The sequence below is a fragment of the Urocampus carinirostris genome, chromosome 13 (genome assembly GCF_059441175.1).
Source record: "Urocampus carinirostris isolate Australia breed hairy pipefish chromosome 13, RoL_Ucar_1.0, whole genome shotgun sequence".
Classification (NCBI taxonomy): domain Eukaryota; kingdom Metazoa; phylum Chordata; class Actinopteri; order Syngnathiformes; family Syngnathidae; genus Urocampus; species Urocampus carinirostris.
In genome coordinates, this window is record NC_142361.1 from 31,056,390 (window position 1) to 31,083,936 (window position 27,547).

At 37.4% G+C, this 27,547-nt stretch overlaps 2 protein-coding genes across 4 annotated transcripts; one reads left to right on the forward strand and one right to left on the reverse strand.

Annotated features, from left to right (window-relative positions):
• Window positions 1-2,885: 2,885 nt before the first annotated feature.
• borcs7 (BLOC-1 related complex subunit 7) lies at window positions 2,886-6,814 on the forward strand. Its single transcript, XM_088350720.1, has 5 exons — window positions 2,886-3,056; window positions 3,262-3,324; window positions 5,084-5,127; window positions 5,210-5,230; window positions 5,342-6,814. The coding sequence occupies exons 1-5, from the start codon at window positions 2,925-2,927 to the stop codon at window positions 5,391-5,393; spliced, it is 312 nt and encodes a 103-aa protein (XP_088206846.1). The 5' UTR covers window positions 2,886-2,924; the 3' UTR covers window positions 5,394-6,814.
• Window positions 6,815-9,575: 2,761 nt separating this feature from the next.
• On the reverse strand, window positions 9,576-27,471 carry nt5c2a (5'-nucleotidase, cytosolic IIa). 3 transcript variants are annotated; one of them, XM_088350716.1, is made up of 18 exons: window positions 27,247-27,471; window positions 24,470-24,588; window positions 23,314-23,387; window positions 20,989-21,106; window positions 20,810-20,905; window positions 20,477-20,568; window positions 19,741-19,798; window positions 17,901-17,994; window positions 17,774-17,827; window positions 17,583-17,666; window positions 17,414-17,455; window positions 13,368-13,475; window positions 13,183-13,249; window positions 12,857-13,027; window positions 12,731-12,782; window positions 10,266-10,326; window positions 10,015-10,191; window positions 9,576-9,944 (listed from the first exon to the last, which is right to left on the reverse strand). In XM_088350716.1, the coding sequence occupies exons 2-18, from the start codon at window positions 24,565-24,567 to the stop codon at window positions 9,720-9,722; spliced, it is 1,671 nt and encodes a 556-aa protein (XP_088206842.1). In that variant the 5' UTR covers window positions 24,568-24,588; window positions 27,247-27,471; the 3' UTR covers window positions 9,576-9,719. The 3 variants fall into 3 exon arrangements, with proteins under 3 accessions (XP_088206842.1, XP_088206841.1, XP_088206843.1); XM_088350715.1 differs by lacking the exon at window positions 27,247-27,471 and adding an exon at window positions 27,070-27,238; XM_088350717.1 differs by lacking the exon at window positions 27,247-27,471 and adding an exon at window positions 26,806-27,013.
• Window positions 27,472-27,547: the final 76 nt, after the last annotated feature.

Sequence of the window (27,547 nt, forward strand, 5' to 3'; positions counted from 1 at the left end):
GTCTTTTATGTTTTTGATTACATGTTTATACTGAAGTGCCACATCTAATCTTGTGGTAAACAAGGTTAACTATGTTATTGCCAATGACAATCAGGACAATTAGTGATAATTATGCTCTTCAAACTACAAACTGTACATTTTCATGCATTCGATTACCAACATTTATAATTGACAGTAAGCTGAACAAATTAACAAAGTAGACTAATATTACAAGTAGGGTCCGTAGTTGAGGTGTCCTAAAAACGTTTAAAATTAAATATTTTCTCCATTAAGTATGTGTTAACAACACCCAACTGAGTTCAAAGAGCCTTTGCATTTTTTTCCCACCGCGCCTATCTGCTTTTATCATCGTTGTTCCGACCACGAAGCGCTTTACGCTGAAAGGAAGGAGGGCTTGGGGGGGACAAAGTGATATCGTTTGCCTTGTCGTGGTTTTCTTTTATTCCAGGATGAAAGTGGTGAGAGTAAGAAAAGGACTGTTTCAAATGCAGTCCAAATGCCAAACCAAACCCCCAAAAAGATGAAAAAGGAAGTTTAAGCAATCCCATCGAAGAATTTCACACACTTGCATGTGCAACAAAAAAGCGCTGTAACGATGATTTTAGTCAGAAGATGGCGTGAGCAAGTAGGATATTCTGAAGTTAAGGACACTACCTTTAAGGACACCTCAAACTACGGACCCTACCTTGTAAGGCTTCGCATTGATCCAACTCTAGAACACGTCAATTATCCAATTAGGTAAATTTGTGGCTTGAAAAAATATAGAAAATTAAAGGCACTTAAAGGTGTGATGGAGGTTAAAAATATATATCGATCTATATTTAAAAGTATATACATTTAATGCAAAGTTCAAGCAAATTTTCCACCACCAGTATACAGTCTAACAAACAAATAAATGAATGAATACATAATAAATGGAACCCAACAAGGAAAAAGACATTGCTTAGCAACATCTACCTTATTTTTTTGCCAAATTTCCTTTTTTTCCTTCAAAATAAAACAAATATATAGTGCCTATCACTGGCATAATCACTTTGCAACATTGCTAAAATTCGCCCTATGCCGTCTCAGTCGGATGCGGAGATTATAATTCACGCGTTTGTTACCTCCCGTCTCGATTACTATTATGCACTACTCTCCGGTCTCCCGAAGTCCAAAATCAAGAGCCTGCATGCAGCTGGTACAAAATGCTGCAGTGAGGCTTTTACGAAGACAAGAACGTTTGATCACATGACCTTGATTTTAGCTAACCTCCATTGGCTCCCTGTTAGCTTAAGATGTGTTTTTAAGGTTCGGCTGGTATTATACAAAATCATGCATGGACCTGCTCCCTCATATCTTTCAGATTTAATTTCCCCCTATATTCCGGTCCAGAGCCTTCGCTTTGAAAATGCTGGTCTACTAGTGATCCCCAGAGCCAAGAAGAAATCCACATGTTCGAGAGCGTTATCCATTCGGGCCCCAGTGCAGTGGAATTGTCTGTCCCCTGCAATTCGATCTGCATCCTCAGTGGAACTGTTTAAATCTAAGCTTAAAACACACTTTTATTCTATAGCTTATGTATAACCTATATTTCATGTTAATGATGTCTGTGTATTGTTTGTTGATGCCCTCGCAACATCCAGGAAGGGGATGACCTCATGTGCGGTCCCTTCTCAAGGTTTCTTCATTTGCCTCATGTTGAGGTTTTTGAGTTTTTTTCTTGCCCTCATGTAGGTTTTAGATCAGGGGATGGTGTAATAATAGTCTGTAGTTTGCAATACTCTGTGCTCTGTGCAGCCGTTTGAAACTTATTGTGGTTAAGGGCCAAACAAATAAACATGACTTGACAATTTCAAATACTTCTACAAATGTAGCTTTCCAAAATTCCAGCTCTAACTTCTCTTCAACCTAATCAGTAAATAAATAATAACAAAGAACCCGATAAAAAAGAAAAATATGCTCTGCAAAGCCTACCTTCTTTTGCTAATTTCACATTTTTAGGAGATAAAAATATAATTCTGTCAGCCACTGGTTTAATCATATTAAAAATGCTGTATTTTCCATTATAATAATTAATATGAGAATGAATGAACGAATGTATAAAACAATCTTTATTTCGAACAAGCGCCAACATAAATAAAACAAAACAAGTAAAAACAATGTTAACGTAACATGTCCGAAAAGTAATAGGAAGAAGCGTATGCTTATATAATCCTACCCCTTTGATTGTGTATTAACATATAACACCTCACGAAAGTACATAGGTCACTCCATCATCATTCTCATTATCATCACTATCACTATTTTCACCGTCATCATTGCTGTCTCCATACAGTTTCAAAATACTACATAATAAGAGTGACCATTATAAAAACAGTAATTCTCATTGGTGGTCATGGTGATAACTGTTTTGTGGTGTTTGAGCTTGAGCCAGATGCCTCCAGCATCAAAACTCCCAATTGTCTACCCTAACTATGAGTTGTGCAGTGACTTCGGTTTTGTTTTCTTATTAAAAGTTTTCCCTATGTGTTTGTATCTCCATTTCGTTTTTTTGTTTAGTTTTTACCATCATCACCAACATATTCATTCACCTCATTGTTTTGTTATCAATATAGATCTAAATTCTAATGAATTTGCATTATATAATGGTGACGGCAATAGAATAACAAGAACATTGTTTAACACTAAAAATAAGTAGTAATATAGTTGACGACGATAATAACAACAAAAAATTAATAATAGTTATAGTAATTATAATAATACGCTTAATGTTTATATGGATAGCTACAATACTAATAATAGTAATATTAGTTAGATAACAGTTATAATAATACTGTAATCTTAATTGACTCCATACAGAAATTTGGAAACTATTGCTGCGCAATCTTTTGTCGCTCGTCGGGTTCCTTTGTTTTCCCATAACCCCCCGCTGCAAAACAAACATGGCGTCCGCCGAAACTCAGCCTCGGTTCGGACAATCCGTAAAGGGATTATTATCTGACAAAGTTGGCGCTTGCAGCGTAGACGTCATTGCTTTAACGCGACAAGTGCTTAAAGTTTCCCGCAGTCAAGAAGTAAATTCTGGGGGGTTTAAAATTGAAGATTTTTGTGATTGGCTCGTGCTAGGCTAATGCTAACCCAACCGCGGGGCTCGGTGATGTGCATGCATTACAGCAATCACTCTTTGTGCAAAATAAGCCCAATAAAAGCGTGTCTTTTTGCTATGCAAGAGTATTACAATTCCTGCCTAATATGTTTTTTTAATTTTGTTTTCTTCAGCTTCTTGGTCAAGCAGCAAGAAATATGGTAATTCAGGAAGACGCCATCCTACACTCAGAAGATGTAAGCATGAAAACAAAGGAGAATTACTGTAATGTTATAATCAGTGTTATTACAAGAAAAATAGTTTAATTTATTAAAGGTAGTGTGTCTCAACTCTTTTTTTTTTCCATTGCATGATGTCAATTGTATACAAACAAGAAATGATTAATTGATTAAATCTTATACCGTCGACATACAGTATAAACTTGCTCCTTTTATGTACTGTATTATTTTCGTATTTTTCCTAGCAGTAATCTTCAAAGCAAATTAAAAAAACACGTAATATTTTGACCGGCAGATAATTTTGCTTATTTTCAAGTAATCATTTAGTGTTTATAACCTTTTTTTCATTGCATAATGTCCTTAAGAATGCATAATTTAAAAAAATGGATTAAATTACATTTAAACATTTTAAGTGCTGTTCTTATTTTTTAAACAATATTTTGCAACAATAACGACACCGAAATTAAATAATGTTGCTCATTTGATTGATTTAGCACATTTTAGGTTTTTATATCATTTCATAATGTTAATTAAAAAAATATATTTTTTTTTCTTTTTCGTATTATAAAAATATTTCTAAATAAATACATAAAATGTTGTCCCGTTGACATTTGAATTTGCTTTTTAAGTAGTATTTCTATTTTATACCTGAATATTTTCCAACAAAAAAATCTCTAAATATTGAAATTTTCAAACAAATTTGCACATTTTATTTATACAAGACATTTTTTGGTCTATTATACATTTATCCTGGATTGCCGCATAAAATTTGGTTGTAAATGGTATGCATCTATATAGCGATTTACAATGTGCTTCACACTTACCCATTCACACACACTCACACACCCATAGGGAGTCAACCATGCAAGGCAACTACCTGCTTATTGGGGGCATTAGGGATTCAGTGTCTTGCCCAAGGACACTTCGACATATAACACGGTGGAGCCGGGAATTGAACCTGCGATCTCTTAAACCCAATAAGAACAATTCTAAATATGTTTCTACATCATTGTATATTGTAAAATGTGTGCGCCGCAGTTCTGAGGTTGTGAGATTGAACCTTCCTTTGTGGGGTTTGCAAGTTCTCCCAGTTTGCATGTTCTCCCCGTGCTTGCGTGGGTTTACTCTGAGCACTCCGGTTTCCTCCCACATTCCAAAAACATGCATGTCAGGTTAATTGTCAGGTCCAAATTGTCCCTCGGTGTGAATGAGCGAGTTGTCTATGTGTGCCCTGCGACTGGCTGGCAACCAGTTCGAGGTGTCCCCTGCCCACTGCCCGAAGATAGCTGGGTTGGGCTCCAGCACCCCTGTGACCCTACTGAGGATAAGCGGTGCAGACAATGGATGGATGGATGGATGCATGTTTTAAACCATTGGGCCTCGGATCTCCAATTTTGTGTCTCCAGTAAGCTACCTTTATTTTTTTATATTTTTATTTTTGGCTAAAGTGCTCAAATATTGTATACATTTACCTACTTATTTAGAATTTTTACTTTTTATTAGATGAAAATGAAGATAATTTTTACCAAGTGTCAAATGTTTGTTTCTGTTTAATGGACTCCTTAGCTAAATGTTTTTGAAGATCGATAACAATATAGTCAAGCTTTTCACAACTAAATTAGACGCGGTACTCCAGGTTAAACATGTCATCAAATACTACAAAGATTAAAAAAAAGAATATCAGGATAAATGGAAAAATATTTGCAATGTAGCCCTTGTTGACTGGCTCATCTTGTGCAATGCAGCTAACAAATTCCCTGTAATCTGTTTTTTTCAGAGTCTACGAAAAATGTCCATTATAACGACGCATTTACAATATCAGTAAGTTATTTTTGCCGTCGGTCCCCCTTAAACCTTCAGACTTATAAATCTCTTTCCCCCCTTGCACTTTGATTTCATTCAGGCAAGAGGCCATCCAGAAAAAGTAAGTCTAAACACCAGTCATCAATCGAGCTTCCGGCGGAAAACGATGCTTGTGTGCACAATTTTTAAGCCATAACATCACCTCATGCCGCTGCTTTGTTCTTCTCTCCAGCGTGGAGCATTCCAAAAATCTGAAGGATCAGCTCATACATCTGCTCAAGTAGAAAAATCATGTTTACATGAGATAAGAGAAGCCTGCAGGATATTTTAAGAGGAGGAAATTCCTTCTGTGTTTGGTTTTGACGAGCTGTTATGTTTATAATCGTGGTCTTGCTAAACTTGTGTGTGTGTGTGTGTACATTTTTAGTCTCCCATGTTATTAATAACAATGTTGAAATTATAACTATTTAACACTATATTTAGCCTTTTTATTGATAATTTACTACATTTATGTGTGCAAACATGTATATATCCATATATTGTAATTTTTTTTTTACTCATCCCGTTGTTTGGGTGTGCACCCATTTACCACTAATAAACTTGACATTTTTTGTCATTAAAGGGACAGTGTGTATTACTTAGTGCTTCCGAGAGGTATAAAATAACTTCTAATTTAAATAATAGGCAAAAATACAGGCCTGTCTTATAAATGTGCATTTTTGGGAAAATACTCGTAGGTGAGGACATTTGCATTTATGTTACATAACGTAAGCCTCAACTAAAGGGAGCTGACATCGTTTTCTGTCATCTTGATGCTGCGGGTTTTCAAATAATATGAAAAAAAAGACTGGTCAGGAAAAAAGAAGTAAGAGGTACGTTTTGGTCAGTTTGAGTCTCCATAGTTTGTATTCTTCCTTGTGCCTTTTAGAACTTGTTTTCGGTTGCCCTACACCAAACAGTGACATCTAGAGGTCAAATAATACACGCTGTCCCTTTAATCAAAGGGAAGTTGGAACCAGAGATGCGCTGTTCTTGATTCATATCGATGTAGTCGTGAAACTCCTACAATCACTCCGATAAAATATATTACTAATGTTATTTAGGATATACATTAAACCCCCAGGATATGGCCTCTCCACCTTGAGCCATTTTCACTTCAAGGTGTGGAATAAGATGTTCTTTCCCTACTCGTGGCTAAAAATGTATACAATTCAACCTTTACGTTGTTCACGTGTATGATTGGTGAAGATGTTTATTTGTTATTGGTCAATATCATATAAAATGCTGGTGTGCTATGTTTGCATCACAGTATCGTAAACTACCTCCCACAATGCATTTCTTTTCATTCAGTTTGGAATCTTGTTTGCTTTGTAAAAACTTTGACACATACTGTATGTATTTGGGTCCCAAGACTTGCAGTGATGCTAAATGGTGCAAAAGTTCGATAACCATGAAAACACAGCATGGAATTGTCAGAAGTATGAAGGGCCAAGCATTGTTACCCTCACTAAGAAATTTGGTGTGTACATTTGATGTACTGGAAAATTATTAAGAATAAGGAGGTTATTTAAGCAACAAAACCTTTTGAAGTTTTGAAATCAAGTTGTGTTTAAATCTGCTGTCTCCTCCCCTGTCTGCATCCACCCAGTAACTTTATTGTACCAGCTCAGGTCACCTGACACCCAAGGTAAATAAAACATAATTATATTGCTATTTAATTCACGTACATTACATACAAGTTGTACTTATGATAAACACTTGTTTATTATGTGTATACAATTTTAATGCTTTTACCTGTAGTACCAGTTTGGTACACGTTAGCCAATTTCAATGGGTTTCTATTCCCTGCCTTTTGACAATTTCACTTTACAATCCCCACCTCAAAAGGGAATAATGTTGTATCCTGGGGGTCTCTTCACGTTTCCTTTTTTTTAGGCTTTATGTTGAGGTATCTGATCTCAAAAAGTTGCAAATGCAAGATTATAAACCAGAAGATAAATACATTTAAATAATGATCGCTAATTCATTTGGACTAAACAGTTCTTTTCTTGGGAGCTTTTAGCAAAAATCTTAAGTTTCATATGACTCAGTCGCTTCAAATCTTGACCTCAGTTTCTCGAGTGAGAATAGCATAAATCATAAAAGCGCAAGTTCATATTTTATTTCTTGTTAAGAACATGTTATCAAACGCCCTTCACCGGCTGCATCATCGCAGACTTGATAATGAGCGAAAGGACAAACTTATCTGCAGTGCATTGGCCACAACAGCTGCGTGACCTTCAAGCGTCCTTGACACCAGATGTTACCTAATGATGCACGTGTTCAACATGACCATCGCATCGTTTAATGTGCCAAATGATTGCTTGAAGGAATTCCCCTTCGTTTGAGTTCAAGGACCAGCTTCAGAAATATATGGTTTCTCTCTGGAAACCCCCTTAAAATTGTGATGAACTCAATGAACACGGCAAACACATCTAACAATCGTTCGAACAAACCACAAATGAGGAACCTGCTACCTACAATGCACCAGATTTAATATAGGTGTGTGTTATGCAGCATAGCAGCAAGATGCCAGACAAACCTGGCGACTACTAGGTATGGATTCCGCTGTGTAAAAGAAAAACAATTTTTTGACAGTGGTATGATGGTTCATGCATTTTTGCTTAGCCAAAGCAATGTTTTATTTTTTTTTCCTGAAGTTTTTTTTGGTACCACTAGGAGGCACTAAATAATACGCAATGTCCCCTTAAAGCAGGGGTCTCCAACTTTATTCAAGCTGAGAGCTGCTTTTTGTTACTGGTTAGCACAAAGAGCACCCAGTTTGATTTACCTTTCTAAAATCACTTATGTTGTTACTATGTTATTGCCAGGTTAATTACAGGAAATAGGGTTGATTTGCCTCAGTCAAGCACAAAATAAATATTTTACTGGAAAATCACAATGACCAAACACTGGTAAGTTATTTCCAGAACAGGTCTGCAGGCACCACGTTGAAGACCACTGCTTTAAAGGAACGGTGTAACCAGTGTTACCTAGAGGTAAAAAAAATAATCTTCAGAATATATTGATTTGTGAATAGGTGGAAACATTTGTTGGCCTAGAGAGGGATGGGTGCCACCAGGCTGTACCGGCCCAAGACACACCATAGGAAATGCTGCCCCTACTGGTTAAGGGATCCACCCACCCATCAATAACCAAAACACATGAATATCAAATAAACATGCATGTTTAAATACTGATTAGGTAATTCATTTTATATAACGAGCCTCACCTAGTTGCCATGGTTGCTATCTTGCAGCTACGAGTACCCCTAGAACACATATTACACAGTTTCCTTTAAACACGAGGTAAAGCCACAAGCCTAAATTAATGTTGAAACTTCAGAATCATCAATGTATTATTTACCTAGTCGAATTAAATATAGGGATTCTTAAAGAAGAAGAAACTTAACATATTATTATTCAAGAAAAGAAACGTATGTGTTTTGGCACTGCAATGCAAGGTCAGTGGCGTTTATGTATTTCAAAAGTACCCTGAATGCACCATCACCTGTCGCAAGCCAGGACCAAACTTTGGTAATTCGGTGGTACTGAAGCGTTTTAGACCATCTTCCTTTTCAAACCGACGCCCAGTTGTAATTAACTGTGAAACAAAGAGAGCAAATGAAATGATTAAATATAATGCAAGTTAAAGTATATAACAAACTTTGTTTTTAAAACAACATCATAAATAAATTTACATATACTGTAAAGGGATAAAATGATTTTTATTTAGCTTTGGTGTGCTGTGACTGGAGCTGGTCGAGTGGAGTAGCGGGTGGATGCACAGTGCTGAGGAGATGGTGACGATGGGTCAAGGTAACTTGAAAACTTCCACTTGCGAGGAGTGTCAATCCATCAGATGATGTCCTTGTTTAATCGCTTCTTTATTTTTATTAATAATACCAATCGTCGATTGATGACACCATATTCCTTAGCAAGGGTAGTAAACCGTATCGTACGTTCCATGGTTGTCATCTTTTTGCTTCTCGCTTTATCATCATTGCAAGCCTTGGACCCATAGCAAATATATTCAGCGCAAAAATACAGTATTGTATCGCGAACTCCTTAAGTTGGGATTCTGAACTAAAGGAAGCACAAGAAAGGCATTGTGGGAGATGGTTCAGCCAATAGAATATTTGCATTTTCATGATGCCGTGACAGAAACCAATACAAAACCAACATTTTAAATTATGTTGACCAATAGCAACAGGCATCTAAGGGAGTAACTAGTCTTAAGCACAAACACTAGTTAGAATTTTATACGTTTTTGCAAATGCAAAAGAATTTGTTGGTGTGTAGTGAAAAAAATGCTGTAAAGAGGGGCAGAAAAACCTCTTATATACCGTAAAGTGAAATCATCACAAGGCGGGGACGCCATTTTCTGGGAGTCTACTGTACTTCCGTTTGAATGCACTTTTATAGTCATTGCCTCTTATGAACTGCAATTTATTTGGCTAAAAAATGCCTTTAAGTGTTTCACCCATTAAAAACAGTCCACGTAACATTATCCAAAATAGAAAAATACATTTTAACACAGTCACAAAACCACCTCCTCTCCTACTAGTTTTCTTATTCATTTTCATCATCATCATCCTCGTCATGACAGTGAGTAATCTCTTGCGGGGCTTGAGGGAAGAAATGAGAAGTCTGAATTTGGCTAACGGATCGGCTGATCTGGTTGCGTTTGGCTTCCACCCGCTTCAGGTCCACCTCCTGGCGGTTCCTGGTGGCCAGCGGGGACTCTTTGTCGTTAATTTTCACGTGTCTGTGTTCGACGGTGGACTCGTGGGGCATCTGCGGGCGACCGATGGAACGCGTCAAAAGGCTGCTAGCGGCCGCGGAAAGAAAAGCGTTGGTGGCTTACCAGGATGGGAGCAGCTCTGAAGAGATAACTGAAGGGATAGTAGAGCAGGTTGATGAAGGAAGCAGCGTACAAGTCTGCGTAACGCATCACCTGGGAGGCAAACAAAGTGGGACGGGATCCGCTGCGGAAAAGACTTCCCATCATGCCGTAGCACATGTCCATGTCGTGAGTCACTTTCTGGAAAGAGAGTGTAAAAATTCAATCAGGATATTTACGCCCGTGTAAACCAAATCGGAGGAAAGCGGTTGCACCTTCATACGTCGTTGAAGTGAACTGATATCGGGCCTCTCGTTGCTGCTGCTATCCAGATGCCTGCGTTCAATGTGGATTGCCGTTAACAAGCGAAAAAGCAACTTATTATCACAGTGCAACTTTTTAAATCGTGTATGATGCTGACGTTAGGACCTGGAGCATTGTCCGATACCATTACTATCACAACCAAAATAGCAGAAAGTTTGTTATAGATCTAAGATTTAATATCAAATCCAATATCTGAGATTTTGGATCATTCATTCATTATCTGCACCGCTTATCCTCAGTAGGGTCGTGGGTGTGCTGGAGCCCATCCCAAGCTATCTTCGGGCAGTGGGCAGGGGACACCCTGAACTTGTTGCCAGCCAGTTGCAGGGCACAAGGACTCATACAATTACCTCGCTCATTCGCACCTAGGGGACAATTTGAACCGGCCAATAAACCTGAAATGCATGTTTTTGGAATGTGGGAGGAAACCGGACTTCCCGGAGGAAACCCACGCAAGCACAGGGAGAACATGCAAACTCCACAAAGGAGGTTCAATCTCATGACCTCAGAACTGTGCCGCACACTCGCTAACCACTGCGCCGCCGTGCTGCCAGATTTTTGGATCAAATCCGACACAGTTTTGATACCTGTTATTGGAGCGATATCCAGTATGATAAGCGGATTGGGACGTCCATATTTGTTTCTGAAACAATGGACTTGATGTACAGCGGATTGTGACGCCTTCCTGTTGGTCTACAAGATTCCGCCGTCAATTTTCATTTTAATGGATTTTTGATTACCAGGGATACAAACATAAAAACATTGGAGCTTATATAATAGTAATACAGCGTCCAAGCTGAGAGTCCAAAAGTCAAGTCATGTTCATTTGTGACGCCCTTAATCCCAAGGAGTCTCAAAGGGCTGCACAGACCACAGATTATTACAAACTACAGACTATTATGACACCATTCCCTGATCTAAAACCTACATGAGGGCAAGAAATAATACAAAAGAAACAAACGAACAAACTAACCCAATACACGCACAGCAACAAAAACAACATTAAAAAAACAAAACAAAGTCAACGGGTCTGATTTCAAAGGAAAAAAACTTCATACAATAAAATTGTTCTATGTTGAATAGCTAAGAGATATGATATTATATAAACATTGTGTATTTTATATGTATTTATGTATTATTTGGTCTGAAATATTTTCAGTACCTCAATCTTGTTTTTCAATAGTATTTTACCGTAAGTAATTAACCATAAAACATATAGGGGCAATTAATAGAGAAATTTACATGACTTGATGATCATCAAATAGTTTGATGGTGCAGACGCTCCCCTACTTACGAACATTTGAGTTACAAAAAGCGGTAGATACGAACATTTTTTTGGGATGTCAAAAATATCCGGACATTGCTGTAAGTTAGATTTCGTATTGTGCACCTTTTTCAGAGTACAGGACATTACTGTAGTGCTTCTTTCCGCCACTACCGGCGTGTGGTGCTGTGAGAGGTCAGACAGCATCCACCCTGAAGAAGAAATCCACTTCCTCTTTCCAGTTTGTGTGTAAACATATTTTACTGTATCTCCAGCGCGCTAAGAACTTAAACATTTTTATTGTTTAATTTCTCATGCATCCATTTGATATGGTTGGTGTAAAGTGTAAAGAATAGACGAGCAGTTTCTTTTGAAATGAAAGTGGAATAAGAAAGATTGATGCAGTTGAGAAAATGGTTGGATCACTTTTTTTCGGCTATTTTTTTTTTTACCACGGAGGAGGAAGTTGCCTAACTCTTGAAGCTCATCTTTCAAAAGTAAGTTAAACTTCACTTTATTTATCCTTTTAGAGCATATGATTTTAATAAATGTTTATTTTATAGTACAAAACAATTCAGGTTACTTGTACAAGCCTTAAACATCCTTAAATAAACCTTAAACAAACAAAAATAGCACTGAAGCAACTAATAAACAAATTCAACGAACGATCGTCCGGAACCTATCTGGTCCATAAAATAGCAACTAGATGTTAGAACACCAATGAGGAAATGATGCATGCATAAGAAGTGTTACAAAAGCACAGTAAAATAAAACATTTTCCCAATTCAATTTTCTTGCATTGTTTATCAATACGATTCTCGATTTTCCTGGCAGCGTCACACAAAGAATCAAGGAAAAAAGTTTCGAAAGAATTTTACCTAGGGAGAAAGAAAAAGATGTAATATATAGAATGAGCAAAATTAACTGCAGTTATAAAACGCTTGTTTTTTGCCTATACGGTAACTAAGGCTAGACTTAAAACACTAAATCAAAGTCTTAACCCTAAAATCGAGTCCATCAATATTAGGACAACTAACATGTTCTATCAGGGTCTACTGGTTCTCAGTGATAGTAAAAATCCCCAAAACGGGCCTAAGGGGGTAACAAATACAAGTACTCACACACAAATATACCCACAAGCATAGAACCTACTTGTAAAGTTCAGCAAGAAAGCAATCCAGTGATTGAAGCTCCTCAAAAATACCTGAGTAAAAAATCCCATGCATTATATTGACTATAATTTCTGCGGTGAGTGAAGCAAATGTGATGAATTCTTACTGCTCTTTTCAGTCCACACATGCAGCTCCTGGGCCAGCTCAGGTATGACCAGGAATGTTCTCCAGCCTTGGCGCTTCTTGGATTTCAGAATGTCACCGAAGATGTGGTCACCTATGTATACGATGTCTTTGCCCTTAGCGCCCAACAAGTCACAGACAATGTCAGAGGAGCCTGTGGGTAGATTAGTTAAAATGATTTTTATTTTACAGTTGAGAACAAGAATCATATCGATATCGACCAATCTACATAGCCGCAGTATCAGACGGGAAGAAGTAGTATCAAGCCATAACTAATTGTAATATTTCTTTTTAAAGTACATGCATTACCTCCAGAGTAAACAATCCCATGATGGAGGGGACCAGTGTATGTTCCAATCTTGAGTTTGCCAGTTGTCTGAAAATAAATGAATGCATTTTTGGAGGGGAATCATTGATTTTTTATGTTTTCCCTCTGTTAATTCAACGACAAAGTTACAAATTTATGAAAGAATTGAGAAAACTGTGTAACTCACAGTGTCAACCTGTCGCAGGACTGTCCCTTCACCAAAGAAAACAGGCTTGTGGGCATCCACCAGGATCAAGTCAAAGTAAGACTGCCAGGGCCTGTGGACTGATCCAGACTACAAAACAAGCCAAAACACACATAGTTTAAAATAGTATTTCAGATACATTTTAAGAAATATAAAATTGTACTGTTTCTAGAACGCATTTGATTGTGTAAACTCTGGCCTGGGGGACATTTTTTTCCTAACGAGCATATTTTAAGATATTGAAAATGAGGCTGTTACTGAAGAACACTGAAAAAAAAACCGTTATCATGTGTTTAAATATCCGAAGATGCAAGAAAGACTAAATGCACTTTCTTTTTGAATACTGATGTTTGTACATTTTCAAACTAACCTTAATTTATGTGGGTTTCTATGTGAAAATCAAACACGGATTTTGGTGTGTTTTATCAGTTAAATATTAATCACCTGGTCCTCATATCCTTCAAATTTCTGGTTTGACACTTTGCGTTAAGCCAGGGGCATGCAAACTACGGCCAGCAGGGTCAGCAGGCCAAATAGGGCCGGTGAAGCTTTTTTTTCTGTAACTTAAGTTTTATTGGGCTCCCCCCTTCTTTTTAACACACAACAAACAAAGAACAAAGAAGGATGAAAAAAAGTAAAAACCTTGCAGGGTTGGGGAATATCTTCCATGTTCAAATCAATATTCAAAGTCCAGTCTTCATCGTTCAAAAGTGGTGTCCTTATTTTGTCTCTAATCTATCCATTTTTTCCCATTTGTCTATGAATTGGCTCTCCTGTATTCTTATACAAAATCCGGTCCTCTTCATTACAAATATTTCATCCACAGTGCACACCCACTTCTCCAAGGTAGGTAAATCTTGTTTATGCATTTATCTTGTAATCACTTTTTAACCAGGTACTCTTCCTTTCTCTGGAATATTTCTTCTGTTAGAATGTTTTAGGTATCCCATATCCCAATATTTTCTTTAAACAAACCATAATTTTGCTTAAATTCTTGGGCAAAACCTAAATAGATACATGTGGTCAATGTCTACCTCTTCACATGTTATCTAGAATGGTTGTTGAACCTTGGAAAACCTTCTCCTAATTTTGGAGGTAATAAAAAAAATCTGACGACATTCTTCCACTTGAATTCCCTCAGATTCCGGGAGCTAGTGGAGGTGCACTGTGTTTTACATATATTCCACCACCCATCTTCTGTTGTTTTTTAATCTATTACCTTTTCCAATTTTCTTTTAAGAAAGAGTGATGGATGCCCACTACATGCCATCAAACATTTATACATATTGGAAATTGTTTATGACCTTATGACTTATCCCCAGTTTTATTTCTTTGTGATAGTAGTCTTTTAGATACTTTGTTCATCCCCGAAGGGAAATTCACATCCCTGAGCTGAGAACAATCGAGAACAATCGAAAATAACACGGGAGCTGCTGGAGTGGCTGCCATTCGTGACGGCGCCGTGACGGCGCCGGAAGAAAAGATTCAATTTGAATCATGTACAAGACAAACGTGATGGAGCAGTAACTTTTAATTGACTGTAACAAAATTAGTCATTTCCCTGTAACCCGAATTTCTTTTTCAATTCGGCAAAAGTGCAGCTTGCCATTTTCAACCATCATATATGTTGCTGTAATACCTTGCATGCCCATTGTTGGAACCCTTTATCATTCTGTCCAGGAAAAAATCACTCGTCGAAGGCAAACAACCTCAGAATTCTTGCCTCCCTTTTCCAGATTATATTTCCTAACTATTTTAATCCATATTCGAATTGTACTAATAGTTATTTCTCCCAGGTGATTACCTCCGGTGAGGCTTTTTAATCCGGCCCGAAAAATGAAAATGGTAAGAACAACATTACAATGTATTTGATGGTAAAAAGTACTAATAATTTTTTTGATAAGTAGTCATGGCGCCACTCTTGTCTCCACCGTCCCTTGGTGTTTTTTCATTTAAATTTTTTATCTAACAAGTTATTTATCAAATTTGCAAAAAACACGTTTCAATTTTGGAGGTTTTTTTATATGCATATTATCAAATTTAAGTGCTTAAAAGAGAAGTATGATACATAACTTTTCTTTGTCTCTGAATATTTAAAAATCAATTGAAATTCATGTATTTATAAACAACTGTCAAATGAAAGCTAACACATACACGTGGATGTCTGCATGTATATGTACTTATAAATACATATGGTAAAAAAAAAGATAGGCCCACGTTATCTTTTTTCCTCATGTGGGACATAAAAACCCATTATGTGAAATGAAATGATCTGCATTTATATAGCACTTTTCAAGTCAATGACTTCCCAAAGCGCTTTACATTGTGCTCCACATTTCCCAATAGTGGCCTTGCAGCCATGTAAGGCGCTAACCTGCTTATTGGGGGTATTATGTATATTGATTAAATAAATTAAATGTTATGTAAAGGGTGTAATAATAACTTTTGTTTTGTCGAAATTCCTCCAGCGCGCTGCTAACAATATCCGCCTTCCAGTCATAAAATCAGAGGCTAAACTAAACCTTACCCCATACCAGCAGGTGGCACTGTTGAATTCGTCACTGCAGGACACTTATACACAAACTATACAAACATATTTCAGCAGGAATTTCAACAAAACAAAAGTTATTTTTACACCCGTTACAGTAATACAGTAAGTATTTTTTTTCTGGCCAGGCCCCTCAGTGAAAATTTTGTAATCCAATTAGGCCCGCAACTCAAAACGTTTGACCAACCCTGCATTAAGGACCTGCGATGTTTCGATAATTATTTTTAACAACATATTTGTAAATGTATCTTCGCTAAGAGCTTGCTCTGTCCACTCCACGCATCGGCCCGGTATTGCAGTACCTCCGGGAACGGTGCATTCGCAATGATCGCAACAAGGCTTTAGGGCTAGGACCTTAGCTTAGCCTTTTGGCTGAGAGTAAGTGTCCCGGCTCCTAGGCTTTGTAGCGTATAATGAACTGACCGATAACGGATAATGGATAATGAATAACGAAGATAGAACAATAACCCTTAAAAACCCCAAAACCCCCATCACGTTTATGTTTTTTTTCCTTCATTTTTTGCTTCAGGGAACCTTACATTTTTTCATGTAAAAATGCAAGTTTATCTTTCTAAATTGAACAATATTATAAAAATGCATAGGAAACAGTATTCTGAAATTACAATTCTGATATATTACAATTTTCTTCTAGTTTAATAAACTATTATATATATTGTTTTGTTTTATTAATACCTCTTTTACAGTAATATGTTCTTTAGTCTAGCAGCCCATCTTTCCACACTATTGGCCAATGTAGGAAAGGCCAAAGCAGACTTTACTTCCTCAGAAGGCTGGCGTCCTTCAACATCTGCAAAAAGCTCCTGAAAATATTCTATGAGACTGTCGTGGCAAGCGCCCTCTTCTATGCGGCAGCGTGGGGAGCGTCATGAAGAAGGATGCCTCTCGTCTCAATAAACTGGCGAGGAAAGCGAGCTCTGTTGTGGGCACAGAGCTGGACAGCCTGACAACAGTAGCTGAGAGACGGGCACTGGAAAAGCTGCGGTTAATCATGGACAATATATCACATCCACTACACAGCATTATATCCAGACAGAAGAGCAGCTTCAGCGACAGACTGCCGTCACTGTCTTGTACCACGGACAGACTGAAGAGATCTTTACTTCCTCATGCCATGAGGCTCTTTAACTCCACCCGGCAGAGTAAAGGCCCACATTAAACCACACCCCCTACATTGCATATTACCGAATTTTATTGCCATATGTATTCTGTGTAGCACTATTTAGATACTCTATAGAACATTTTTGTATATTGTATTCTTTTTGCTTTATTATTGTATTGTTTCTCAGCAGAGGGATGCTGCTGGAAATGTGAATTTCCCTGCTGGGATGAATAAAGCATCTATATATCTATCTATCTAATATTTATTTTGATAATATCATATAGTATTGTATTGTATCGTTTCTTCACATTTGGATATTATTTCATGCTTATTAATGACCATATTTTGAATTGAGCTTACCTTTGGACCATGGGGAAAATCAAACAAGTAGGTCATTATTTTCTGGAGAAAACAAAAAACAACAATAAAAAAAAGTTAAATCAAAGCTGAGCAAATATGGACATTCTGGTTCACAAAAGATAGGCCTGGGTCTTCCGATCACTGTTTGCATTTTAACTACTTAGCTCACCTCTGTGTATTTGTAATCACTGTTGGTTGCCAGGAACACTTTGGCGACTTCATTCATGCGACTGAGGAGGAGGGGAAGCTTTGGCTGATTGGGAAAAAGGGAAAGACCATAAAATGATAAATACAATGGAAATCAAGGGATGGAAACTGCTGTTAAATATTCTAGGAAGAATGAAAACAGGTATTACATACATCTTTTACTACATATTTCTCCAAGTTTTCAACCGTCTTTTCCTTTAAGGAGCCCTTAAGAAGAAAAATAGTCTGAGTGAAGCCTTACATAATAAGTCGAGTAGGTTCAAACATATTGCTGATCTACCTGGAAATGAACCCAATCCACAGCATCTCTTACATCCTGGAACATGCTCTTAAAAGACATATAAAGGTCGCCATCTTTAAAGCCGGTCGGACAGCTGTAGGACATAAAAACAATGAGGAAATGCACAGACATCTGTAGTAAAATAACCACACACAAATAATAGGATATTGTCAATTGTGCCTGGATTGGACATTGGTTGATATGGTAAGATTATCATTTCATAAGTGAAATCACAATCTTGATTTGTTTTCAGGATTCTTCTATAAAAGAAAAACATGACATAGAGCATCTCTCACCATTTTCCTTACATGTTTTACCAAAAGAAAGATATCTGAATATTTAGGATATGCATCTAATTTTTAACAGGGTTCAATTTAAGTAACTTACCGTATTTTCCGCACTATATGGCGCACCGTGTTATAAGGCGCACCTTCAATGAATGATATATTTTAAAACTTTTGCCATACATAAGACGCACCCCATTATAAGGCGCTATAAGTGCATGCTGGTTTAAGATCAGGTAATTGTGCAATTTTGTAATTGTAATCCTGTGCAGTCCTTCGAGACATTTTTGTGATTAAGGGCTATTTACGGTAAATAAATGTGACTTGACTTGACTACAGTAGAGAATGTAGTTACGTTATGCAACCTCTAGATGTTGCCATTCTAAAGGGAATGTCAACAAAACATTCAAAATGGTCAAACTTTATTGTTAACAAACAAGCTTTCCACAACTCCATTCACTCCCAAAATAAATAAACAGCCGTTTTATTATTTTCTCTGAGGTAAAGCATTTTCGTGACACATCTTTAACATCTTTGAACAACATCATTTAGTCAACACGCAAAAAAAAAACCCGTCTGATACTGTTATTTTAAATGAAACGTTAGTGCAATCGCAATAAAGTGACACTCGTAATGTGCAAAAACAACAAGTGCAAAACAATAACAATAAAGCAATAACATAATAACTGTAAAATGTAAAACGTAAACACACAAAAGAAAAACAAAGATCACTCTATAAGCTCCTCATCGACGAATCCCTCGAATTCTTCTTCTGCAGTGTTCGAATTGACCATCTCAGTGAATGGGCCATCCAACACGTCCGACTCCGTTTCATCAAGGTCGTCATTAATTGAGTCAGTGTCGCTGTTGTTGTCTGGCTGTTCGGGGACAATTCCCGTCTTCTTGAAAGCTCGGACCACAGTTGAGACTGATATATCAGCCCATGCATTTACGATCCACTGACAGATGGTGGCGTATGTCGCCCGGCGCTGTCTCCCCGCACGTATGAAAGAGAATCGTTGTTTAATATTTCCCAGTATGCACAGCGCGAAAAATGGAGTCGGCGGCTGTTTCTCGTAGTTGCGAGACCTTGCGAATTTAATATTGAGCCATATATAAGGCGCACTGTGTTATAAGGCGCATGGTCAGCTTTTGAAAAAAATTTAGACTTTTAGGTGCGCCTTATAGTGCGGAAAATACGGTACTTTTAATTTAGTTACAATTCATATAAAAATGTACACATTAGGTATGTAAAGTAACTAGTTTAGAGGCTTGTGGCAGTGTCTTCAAGGCTTGCATTAAAAGTTAGTGTTTATGAAACTAACAATAGCTGCTAAATTAAATACCATAAACTGATAAAAAGATGCCTCCAGCTAAAGCGATGCGAGCGGCTGAAGCGAAACTAGTTATGCGCTAAATACAGGATATAGACTGCCAAAAAAATATAATATTCCCCAGAGACAAACCACCGATTTTAAAATTTGAACTTGAATATGATATGACTAGCATGGAACAAGCAACATGTGTTATTGTTTGTAACTAGGATGGTGCATTACCTGGAATATCGACAGCAATTACTGAAGAAGTCAACTAAGCAGGCAAAGAGGTAGGTTTCTGAAAAAAAAAAAAAAAAAAAAAAAAGGAACATTTTGTTATGATGCAGCACACCACTGTCCATCGTAACGTTCAGACAGGCAGACTGACTGGAGTACCCCACGTTTGTTGACCGTTACTTGCACCAGAATTTATTCAGAAGAGTGTTTAGGGACTGTGCCGACAGCAGAAGCTGTCCGATCTGCCTGATGTTCCTGCCTGCCTATGTTTCTCGACTGCTTAATACATATCTATGATCGATCTTGAACTTTGTCAGCTCCGATTTTTTCCTGACTGTGTTTCTTGTTTTTTTTCCCCATCCTCTCATGTGTAGAGCGCTTTTTTCGTATAACCATGGCCCCCAAATGTCATCGCTTGTGTCTGCTTACCCCCAAACCCCCAAAACACATTGATCACAATTACAATGTACTTAATGTGACATGGGAACGACCAATATAGGTAAATAATATCAATATTTGTCAGAATTATATTTTAAAGGGTAAAGTTTTAACAATACATAATGAATATCGTGATTGTTATTTATTTTGTGACGTTATATTATGAGGGAGAGTGATTTTCAAAAAAGTCAATTGACAGAAAAGGTGATCGGGGAAGTTCAGTGTGAAAGATTTGAGTAATTGCTGAACCCAAAAGAATCAATCTTAGAATTATTTTTTTCACATTTTTGTCTAATCTTACCAGGCAGATTGAAGAGCGTGTTGAGAATGTAGAAGCGTTCTGTATCTCCACGTTGGATGAACTTGTTTGGGTACATCTCTCTGATGTCTGCCCTTTGTCCAAAATAATACAACAGTTGGTAAATATCACAGAAAAAAAAAGAAACAAGGAAATCAACCCAGAAAATGTATATGGAACATCAAAAATTTCTATCTACACAGACTAGTGTAAACATGGTCCCGTAATTTATATTTTGTTTGTTAATACAAGTAAACGTTTGTTTGATTTATATAATCTATGTATTAATTTTATTATTTATCTTTTGTATTCATAATTGGAAGACATCACTCTCACCCTCTAATAAAGTTGAACCCGTGTACACACACCAGGATATTTCCGTAGGCATCCACTTTCAGGAGGTTGCCATGCATTGTGTCAAACACGAGGCCTCTGGAGAAAGAAGGAGGAAAAATCTGCATACTTTTTAGTATTCTGCCAACAAAAATTGTCATAATTTATTTAGGGGAACTTACCGTGTGGGGAAGGAGGGATCATAGACAAAGTTGAGAAGCTCCTGTGGATATCCGATTGAAACCAGGCGCTCCACAGTTAGATCGAAGCCCAGCGCCTCATACTCGGGTGATTTGTACACTTCATATACACAAGGAGACATGACATGAAGCAGAATTCACAAACATCAAACTCCAGTGGGGGATTTAAAAATAAATGGAAAAGGATGCACTCATATAAATTAGGGATGCAACAATCGTAATTCTAGTGGATATTCATATATTATAGATACTAATATGTACAGCTAAGATAAGAAAAAGTGTTATATTTTTCTTAGCAGGGCATGTGTGACATTAATTATCTTTAAAAGTCTAATTTCATTTGCTTTTTGATACTTTATTTTCAACTTATTTTAATAGAATAAATATGGTGATGGTATAAGTCAAATTGTTGGACATGGCAGATGAGCTAATTCGACTCATTTCAAAAATAAGATAAAATAAAGTATTAATTTGAAATTTACAATACTAGAAAGACAAAAATCTTATTTCACAGTGTAGGAAAAACTTCGAATTATGCTACCAATAATATGTTTAAGAGTCTCATTTTTGTGTAATAAGGTAATTTTCTCATATTTTTTCATTTCCGACTTGTTAAAGAACAAAGAAACAAGTAAATGTCATGGTCGCCTTGGCGACCGGTCCGCCCCGCCCCCTGGGCACCAGCTGAAGCAGTTCAACTAATTGCGTGTCTGCTATTTAAGGCTGGATTGTGGGTTTTGCGGGTGCTGGCTCATTATATACACATTGTCCGTTCTGTTCTGCCTTGTCCTGTTTAGTTGAGTTGGAAGAAGCCTGTGTTTGCACGTTTTTGTTAAAGCCTGTTTGTTCTGTCTTGTCCCTGAGTTATGGACAACTTTTATTTTGGTAAATAAAAGTTTTGGATCGTCACGCAATTGAGTTCTCCCTTCCTGCCTCCTGCGTCCGTTCTGGTCCGGTCACCCCTTCCATCCCGTGACAGTAAAAAATAATATTATAACAAAAATATTTTTTTATTAATGTGTATTTATTCGAAACCTGGTTTCACAGGGTGTCCGTCACTAAATAAAATACATATATTCAATGACATAAGCCAAAAGGTGTCACGATTCTGTCACTTGCCCGCTTATTGCCCTCACCTGCGCTCAGCTCACTCTTTTATCCCCAGCTGCCACTCATTTCCTAAAGACCACTCTCCCTATTTAAGCACTTCATTCTTGGTCACTCTAGGTCAGTCCGTCAGCTAACCTCAGCGCATGCAAGGCAAAGACTTTTGACTCTGGCTCCCGTTTTGATCCCGACCTGTTCCAGTAGCCTGCCTGGTTCAGTCCCCTGTTTCCTGTATCGATCCCCGATCCATGCGCCGTTCTCCTGTCCCGGCTACCCCTATCCTGACTAATTCCGTCTCCTGATTCCTGTGTCGAACCACGCTCCGTTCTCTTGTCTTGGCTACCTGTGTCCTGCCTGATTCCATCCCCTGTTCTCTGTATCGATCTCCGATCCACGCTCCGCTATCTTATCCCGGCTACCTGTAACCTGTCTGATTCCGTCCTCGGTTTCCTGTATCGATCCCCAGTCCACGCTCCGTTCTCCTGTCCCGGCTACCCGTATCCTGCCTAGTTCCGTCCCCTGTATCGATCCCCGATCAACGCTTTGATCTCCCGTCCTGGCTACCCGACTTGTTCCAATCCACGATCACGCTTCGTTCTCCCGTCCCAGCTACCCGACTTGCTTCCGATCCCCGACCACGCTTCCTTCACGAGGGCTTCCTGCTCCTCTTGCCCAGCGATCGCTGTTTTTTTCCTCTTGCCCTGACTTCCCTGATCTCTTAATAAGGCATTGTGTGAAATGTTATGCATTTGGGTCCACTGCTGGTTCCGGTTGTGACAAAGGGGCATTTAAGGTACCTGAAAATACACCCATTAGTTTTTTTTTTTTTTTTAAGTAAATAATTTCACTAACATATATATCACTAAAATAACGTTGACACCACAATAGTAAAGAAAACTTTCTTTTTGACAACTTTTGACTTTTTTAGAATTTTCTGTTTAGCCTGAAACCTTGAGCACCTAATCTACGGACTAAAAACTTCAAAAATATTTTTGATTCATACTTCATTTTAGACTTGGTCGATTATTTGTTAATCCACTCTAATGTAATTTAATAGAGCTAAAAACATGTCAGAGTTGAATGCATCATTCAAATACAGCTGCCTGTAAGTACAGACAAGGCCAGCAGGGGGCAAAAATACAGGATTTTGTGACAACAAATGTAACCTTACATTCCAAAAGGGTTTCAAATTACTCTTACCAGCTAAAGTGTAATCCATATCAAAACCGAAACATTTGATCTTCTCCATCGCTAAGCTTCTGTTGACAAAAATCCTGTAAAGGGAAATGAAGTTTTCACAATAACTTAGATGTATTCAATTAAAGAAATCTTTCATTTATCACAGATTGGTCATTGTTCTTTTCACCTACTTATGTGAAGTTCATATGAAACAAATTGAGGAACTTGGCCTATGTATAATAATCCATTACTGTTCAAAGGTCAGTGGTGATCCTTAAGGCTACTTTAACTTGATGGTTAGCATAGCTTTAAAATAACCACATTTATGGAACTGATGTAACTACTTTTTTAGTGCTTTTTAAAATATGTTATATTAGTGAAAACTTTGATGAGGGCATTTGGCACCCAGCAAAAATATTATTATATTTTACTATCGTCGTTGTCAGACCGATCACAAAGGCAAATTTTCTTTGGATGTTTTGTAACAAAACTTAAAAAAGAAATCCTGTTTCAATGCTCTGAAAAATAAAGAACTTGTGAGGACCTAAAGTCATCCGTCCCATAACATTTGCTTGTATAAATATTACCACATATTGGTGACACAAATTTGATTTCCTACAGTTGTATGTTATTTACCGTGATCGATAAACTTGACCCAAGTGATCATATCTAGTGAAAATTACAAAATGATGAAAGTCCATAGTTTCATCAAAGTGGTAGTTTTGCTCATTATTTGAAAATGTTGTATTTAAATAAATGAAGTATTTTTTCACCACTAAGGATGTTATGTTATACACACTTGGGCTTTAAAGGTATAGGTGTCCTTAAAAAAATTTAAGATTAAACATTTCTACATTGAGTATGTGTTAACAATGCCCAACAGAGTTCAAAGCGCCCTTATTTGTTATTTTTAGCAAAGCTGTTCGGGGCGCAACACGTTGGTTAAGAGGAATAGGGTTTGCCATCATGCTCATCCCTGCATTCGTTTTGTTGCTATTTGTTAGTTTAGCTTGAAAATGGTGAAATCAATAAGAGTTTATTCAAGCCTGTATAAGAAATGCATGTACTTGCAATAATGGGACAAGTCAGAAGATGGCGGCATCAAATAAAAAAGTTCCAAATTCCATACAAATCCTTTACAGAGTAATACTAGAAGCAAATTACTTAGTACACACACCTGTGATGAGTTTCACGTCGGTATTTCTTGAGGGAGACACCATCCATGTTGGCTGGAAGTTCTGCATACTTCTGCAGACGGTCACTCCAAGACGTCATCTTATGCTGTTTAATGTTTTTCTAAGAAACGAGAATAATTGTTTGCACTCCATTTAAAGCGTTTTTTTCTTAATCTTTCTGAGTAGAGGTACACTTTTTTTCACTGAAAAAAACTCACCTACAGAAACTGTTTTGTCATTGTCTCCAGTTTTTCAACGTTTAAATTGTCAATACTGACTATAATGTAAGCTTAATAGAATACAACTTAAATTGATTGGAGTAATAAGATCAATTCGGGTTTAAAATTGCATGATATCAATGAGAATATAAAATGAATTCAAATATATTCAAAATGCCCACTTGAGGGCAGCTGATATTAGTACCATTCATTCTCGGTTGCACTTCATGGTACAGTGACACCAAGTGGTCAAATATTACATAGTGTCTCTTTAGGAAGTGTCCTTGGGATTAACACCGAACGCCTATCGTACCCTATAAGCGCGTAGGCGCGAGGCATTGATGACTCCCTAAGTGTGGAATACATTGTAAAGCGCTTTGGGAAGTCTTCGGAAACCTGAAAAGTGCTACAGTATATAAAAGCCAGTCAATTTACCATTTTGAGCAAAAAGTCTTGAATAGAAATAATTCTTTGTATCATCCATGGTTTAGAGCAGGGGTGTCAAATAGGCGGCCCTCTGGCCGGATCAGGCCCGCCAAGGGGATTGAATCCGGCCCGCGAGAAAACGCTGAGAGAAGCGCAAGAGAAAAACGAGCTGCAGGTTGAAATATGTCCACTTGATGTTGCCAAAGCCAGGTGCCTCTCGCAAACGCTGTACTTGTATTTCTTTCTTTCTCTCTCTCTCTTTCTTTCTTTCTCCCCTTTTCTCTTAATCTCTATCACTCTGTTTTTCTCTTTCTTGTTCCTCTTTGTCTCTTTCTCTCTTTGTCTTTTTACCTTACTTTGCTCTTTCTTTTTTTTCCCTTTCTTTCTCCTTCTCTCTTTCTCTCCTTCTCTATTCTTTCCTCTCTTTCTATTTGTCTTTGGATTTCTTTCTTTCCCTTTCTTTCCCCTTCTTTCACAATTTCTGTTTTTATCTCTCTTTTTTCTCACGTTCTCTCTCTCTTTTTTCTCTCGCTCTCTTTCTTTTTCCCACCCTGTCTACTTATCTCTCCCTCTCTTTCTCATTTATTTCTCTCTTTTTTTGTTTCTCTCTAATCTACTAGTCTGGCCCCTGAGAGAATGTTTGTTCTATCGTGTGGCCCCCGAGTTAAAATGAGTTTGACACCCCTGGTTTACAGAGAATAAGAGCAATTTTGACTTTTTTCTCTTTACATTCATCTAGATGCAAAGTTACAATCCATTAAAATTCCAAAACTTCACAATACCATTGAAATGAAAACAAAAAGAAAAAAAGTCTAAAAGGAAAAATCAAAGCTTGTCTTGGTCCTGTCAACTGTCTTAACACTTTTCACATTAGTTTATTCAAGAAGCAGAATGATAATACGTGTATTAGAGAAAAACGAGGAAAATAATCTTATAATATCACCATTGTTCAAAAGAACTCATACTGGAATCACTTAAATAAGTCAGAATTATATCTTTATGAAAAACAAACAAACAAAAAAACATACAGCTAAATATAAAATGTATAAATTGTAGTTTCTCAGCATAAATCTATTTGGATATATTGACATAACACTTGGGCAAGACGGGTGCAGTGGTTAGCGTGTGCAGCACAGTTCTGAGGTCATGAGATTGAACCTCCTGTGCGGAGTTGGCATGCTCTACCTGTGCCCGTGTGGGTTTTCTCCAGTTTCCTCCCACATTCCATAAACATGCATTTGAGGGTGATTGGCCGGTTCAAGTTGTCTCTAGATGTGAATGAGCGAGTGAGTTGTCGGTCTCCGTGTGCCCTGCGACTGGCTGCCAACCAGTTCAGGGTGTCCCCTGCCCACTGCCCGAAGATAGCTGGTATGGGCTCCAGCTCCCCCGCGATCCTACTGAGGATAAGCGGTGCAGAAAATGGATGGATGGGCATAACACTTGTTTCCTCTTTTGTTGCCCTGACTTTCATCTTCCCCATTATTCAATTTTGGTAACTAATTTTGATGTAATTTCTTGATAAATTTTAACTGCTGTTAACCTATTTCTTCCCCACTTTTACTAGATTTTAAACTTGTTTAAAAATTGCACTCGAAATCAGCCAAGAAACACATTTTTTTGTAATGTATTCTTGACTTATTTTTAAGGAAATTAACGCATCAATTTAACGCATTATTATTTCTATTTTACATTACCTTTAGGGAGTTATGTTTCGTCCCCCATGAGAGAATAAAGACGTAAAAACTGATTTCCGTATCCTATTTTCAAAATTGAGCAATACAAGTCTAGATGAACTTGGCAACAACAGTAACTCAGATATTAGGATTTTGCGCTGTGGAGATTTTTCTCTTTTCAAATTTGGCAAGAAAAAACATTTACTTGATCTCCATAAACACGAACTTCTCAAGCAAAGTCAAAACAAAGCTAAAATTAGCTTAGTTGTAAGCAGCATGTTATACCCTGTTAACCTTTAGCCAGCCGAGCTGTTTGTTGTCCTTTTCCTTGACGAGTTCCGCTAAACAATTCTGTAGGCATGTTTTTTAAAATTTAACTTACACGGAAATTTCGAAACATTTTCAAATAGTAAACTAGAAATGTGAGGAAGTTTAAGGAAGAAAACGTACTACGGTACTCACATTCACAGAATCCTTACAATAAGTGGACTGCGCATGCGCGTGGTTTATTTGGTCTCAGACATCAGTGCGCACAACAAAGGGCAGATCAGTTATATTGCTTTTCTAAGTCATTATTAGCCATTTAAATACTTTGTTCCGATTATTTCATAAATGTATTTTGTCTCTAGTGAATTTTATGATTAACTATGCAATATACTTTCTCAATGCATACTGTAAACGAGGGTTAACCGTCTTTAAAGCATGACATGTACTATGCAGGTATTTGTCTTCATTGAGCTCAATTAAAAGAAAGTAAACACTT

What these genes read in the sequence shown, in the direction of transcription:
- nt5c2a (XM_088350716.1), bottom strand. Translation starts at nt 24,567, where the DNA reads ATGACGTCTTGGAGTGACCGTCTGCAGAAGTATGCAGAACTTCCAGCC. An exon ending in GTGATTACAAATACACAGAG is followed by an intron (nt 17,456 to 17,582) that starts GTGAGCTAAGTA and finishes TGTTTTCTCCAG; the next exon opens with AAAATAATGACCTACTTGTT. An exon ending in TGTGTGGACTGAAAAGAGCA is followed by an intron (nt 12,783 to 12,856) that starts GTAAGAATTCAT and finishes TTTTTTACTCAG; the next exon opens with GTATTTTTGAGGAGCTTCAA.
- borcs7 (XM_088350720.1), top strand. Translation starts at nt 2,925, where the DNA reads ATGGCGTCCGCCGAAACTCAGCCTCGGTTCGGACAATCCGTAAAGGGA. An exon ending in AAGTTTCCCGCAGTCAAGAA is followed by an intron (nt 3,057 to 3,261) that starts GTAAATTCTGGG and finishes TGTTTTCTTCAG; the next exon opens with CTTCTTGGTCAAGCAGCAAG. An exon ending in ACGACGCATTTACAATATCA is followed by an intron (nt 5,128 to 5,209) that starts GTAAGTTATTTT and finishes GATTTCATTCAG; the next exon opens with GCAAGAGGCCATCCAGAAAA.